The sequence below is a fragment of the Chinchilla lanigera genome, unplaced genomic scaffold, assembly GCF_000276665.1.
Source record: "Chinchilla lanigera isolate Chin_1 unplaced genomic scaffold, ChiLan1.0 scaffold00137, whole genome shotgun sequence".
Taxonomy (NCBI): domain Eukaryota; kingdom Metazoa; phylum Chordata; class Mammalia; order Rodentia; family Chinchillidae; genus Chinchilla; species Chinchilla lanigera.
Window position 1 is genome coordinate 2,017,343 of NW_004955538.1, and position 2,988 is coordinate 2,020,330.

At 63.8% G+C, this 2,988-nt stretch overlaps 1 protein-coding gene across 1 annotated transcript in view; it reads left to right on the forward strand.

Moving 5' to 3' along the window:
- Positions 1 to 133: 133 nt before the first annotated feature.
- Amn (amnion associated transmembrane protein) overlaps positions 134 to 2,988 on the forward strand; it is a gene marked incomplete at its 5' end in the record, with an annotated part of 4,415 nt that continues 1,560 nt past the window's right edge. The window contains 4 exon segments of the mRNA XM_005410890.2: positions 134 to 252; positions 340 to 384; positions 2,374 to 2,473; positions 2,759 to 2,976. Of these exon segments, the coding sequence (XP_005410947.2) occupies positions 134 to 252; positions 340 to 384; positions 2,374 to 2,473; positions 2,759 to 2,976 (482 nt within the window).

The following is a 2,988-nucleotide window of genomic DNA, read 5'->3' on the forward strand; positions in this document are numbered from 1 at the left end:
GGCGGCCGGCCCTGGGCGGGCGCGCCCGAGGGGTTTCAGACGGGGGGCCGGAGCAGGGAGAGGGCTGGGCGGGCCGCCCGGCACTCAAGAGGGAGGGACGGGCAGCGCGTCCACGCCTGCCCTCCTCCCTCAGCGCTGACCCAGGCCACCTACAAACTCTGGGTCCCTGACACCGACTTCGACACCGACACCAACTGGAGCCAGAATCGGACCCCGTGTTCCAGCGACGCCATCCAGTTCCCAGCAGACAAGGTAGCTGGCGGCCCTGGGTGGGCAGGGGCCGTGTGGAGGGCGGGGCGGGGCCCGGGGCCACACTGGCGTTGGTCACCTCCTCCACAGATGGTGTCGGTCCTGGTGCGAGGGAGCCACGCCGTTGCCAACCTGGTGAGGCCGGGGTGGGGCTGGGGACATGTGGCCCGGTCGGTTAAAGAGGGCTCTGCATCCTGTATTGAAAGCAGTGGTGGCTGTTGGCTCGGGAGATATAAACTATTACACAGTGGAAATTCTGTTCTACCGCTAAAGCCAGCAGATTTCTATTCTTTGAGACATATCTTGCTATGTAGTTTAGGCTGGCCTTGAACTCACTATGTAGCCGAGGCTAGCCTAGAACTCAAGGTGATCCTCCTGCCTCAGCCTCCCAAGGGCTGGGATCACAAGTGTGTACCACCATGCCCAGCTTAAAGGTAGCAGATTTTAAAAGACATTTTTCACTCTGTGTGGATCAAGATGAGCCCCTGGGGGCACTGTTCCTGCTGAGAGCTTTCCCAAGGTCCGGCTCTCAGCCCCAGGCTACTGTCCTGGAGACAAGGTCACATCAGCTACTTTTTCAGGAGGCTGTGTCTGCCTGTCCCCATGTTAGTTTTGGTGATCTGGAACTCTCCACTGCCACCTGCTGGACACCATCAAACATGGCTCTTCCTCCTTCCCAAGCCTTGGGATTCCTGCTTGACTACCATCCATTTCTTAAATTCAATTTAAACTGAACAAGGTTTCTGTTTTCCGGTACTGGGGATTGAATCTAGATCCGCTGTACTGAGCCACATCCCCTAACCTTTTTAAAAAATTTTTTGAGACAGGATCTCACTGAGTTATTTAGTTACTGGCTGGGCTCCAGCTCATGATCTTCCTGCCTCAGCCTCCCAGAGTTCCGGGGTGAGGTACTGCACCACCATGCCCCGTTTGCATGCACTGTTCTTGCTGAAGAACCCGAGTCTGAATTTCTTTCCCTCTGATACTTCCAAGTGCTGTCGGTGGTGCGAAGTGTTGTCACATAGAAGCATGTGCACGACCAGGGGCCCCGCCCTGTGCTCACTCTGAGGGTTGCCAGCTTCCTGTCGGGTCTGGGAAGCTCGTGCACTATGTGTGTCCCCGCCCGCCCCTGTGCACGCATGCGGCCCTGGGCTTCCTCCCTGCAGCTGGTGCCTGGACAGGCGGGGATCCTCATCTCCCCTGCCTCACTCATCCTTTCACCTACTGACTGCCATTTTCTTATTTTAGTCCTATTTTCCCTCGGGGGTCTTTAATGCCTCATTATTATTGTTACCGTTTGTGGCGGTGGGGATGGAACCCAGGGCCACACATATGCTAGGCAAGCACCCTACCCCTGAGCTGCAGCCCAGCCCTAGCTGTCTTTAAAAACACATTGTTGAGGTGGCAACCCTGTAGTCCTAGCGCTCTGGGAGGCTGAGGCAGGAGGATCACAAGTTTGAGCCCAGCCTGGGAAACTCGGTAACTTGGCAAGACCCTGTCTCAGAGTGAAAACTAAAAAGGACTGGGCATGCAGCTCAGGGTGAAGGTCTTGGGTCGCATCCACAGCACCGCAGAACGAGCACCGCCTCAAGCAGGGCTGCTCTCCCGCTGCCTCCCTCTCCCTGGGCCGCACCTGCCTCTGGCAACGGCTGCCGGCGTCCCTGTGCCACAGCGCTGCGCCCCCAGCTGGGCACAGTTGGGACGAGCGCGGGGCCCTGGTGCTGTCCGCGATGGCACGGACCCCTCAGGTCCGCGGCAGCCTCCACCTCAACCCCGAGGGACCAGCGTGGAGTGGGCGCGAGGCCTGGGGAGGGCGGACGCGCGGGTGTGGCCGGACTTCGTGGTGTGGGGTACAGCGCGCTGCCCGCCCTCTGTGGTACCCCTGTCGCTTTGCAACGTGTAAAATGTGCTGTCCCGGGCCGAGGAGCCCAGGCTGACGGCGGCCGGCAGCGGTGTGGGCGTGTCACGCTGCCGGGCGCCAAGCTGTTCCCGCCCCGAGCCCTGGCAAGGCTGTGCCCAGAGCGCCGCGGGGCCAGGTGCCCGGCCTGGCCTCACACGGCCCGGCCCGGACCCGGAGGCTGCAGGGCGCAGGGCGGCCTGGTCCTCAGCCCGCGCCTCCCGCAGCTCCTGCCGCTGGACGGGGAGCTCGTCCTGGCCCCGGGAGCGGGGTTCAGCGCCGCGCACTCCCACGCAGGCTCGCACCAGGACTGCGGCGCCGGCTCAGGTGAGCGCGGAGGCGGGGCGGCTCGGGGGCGTGGCTGGTGGCGCCTCGGGGGCTGGGGCGGGGCGGGGCTTAGGGACGGAGTTTCCGGCTGGGCGAGGGGGCTGCTGCCTGGGGGCGTGTCTGTGGGCGGGGCTTAGGGACAGAGTTCCGGACTGGGCGAGGGGCGTACTGCCTGGGGGCGAGTTCGAGGGCGGGACTTGGGACAGTTCCGGACTGGGCTAGGGGGCGTGTCCATGGGCGGGGCTTAGGGGGCCGGCCCGGGGCTCAGCGGAGCGCGCCCCCAAGGGGGTCCTGTGCTCTTCCGCAACCCGGACCGCTTCTCCTGGCTCGACCCACACCTGTGGCGCTCTGGGGACGAGGCTCCCGGCCTCTTCTCCGTGGACGCCGAGCGCGTGCCTTGTGTCCACGACGACGTAATCTTCCCGCCCAACGCCTCCTTCCGCGTGGCGCTGGGCCCCGGCGCCAGCGCGGTGCGCGTCCGCAGCGTCTCGGCGCTGGGCCAGGTGAGCGGGCGG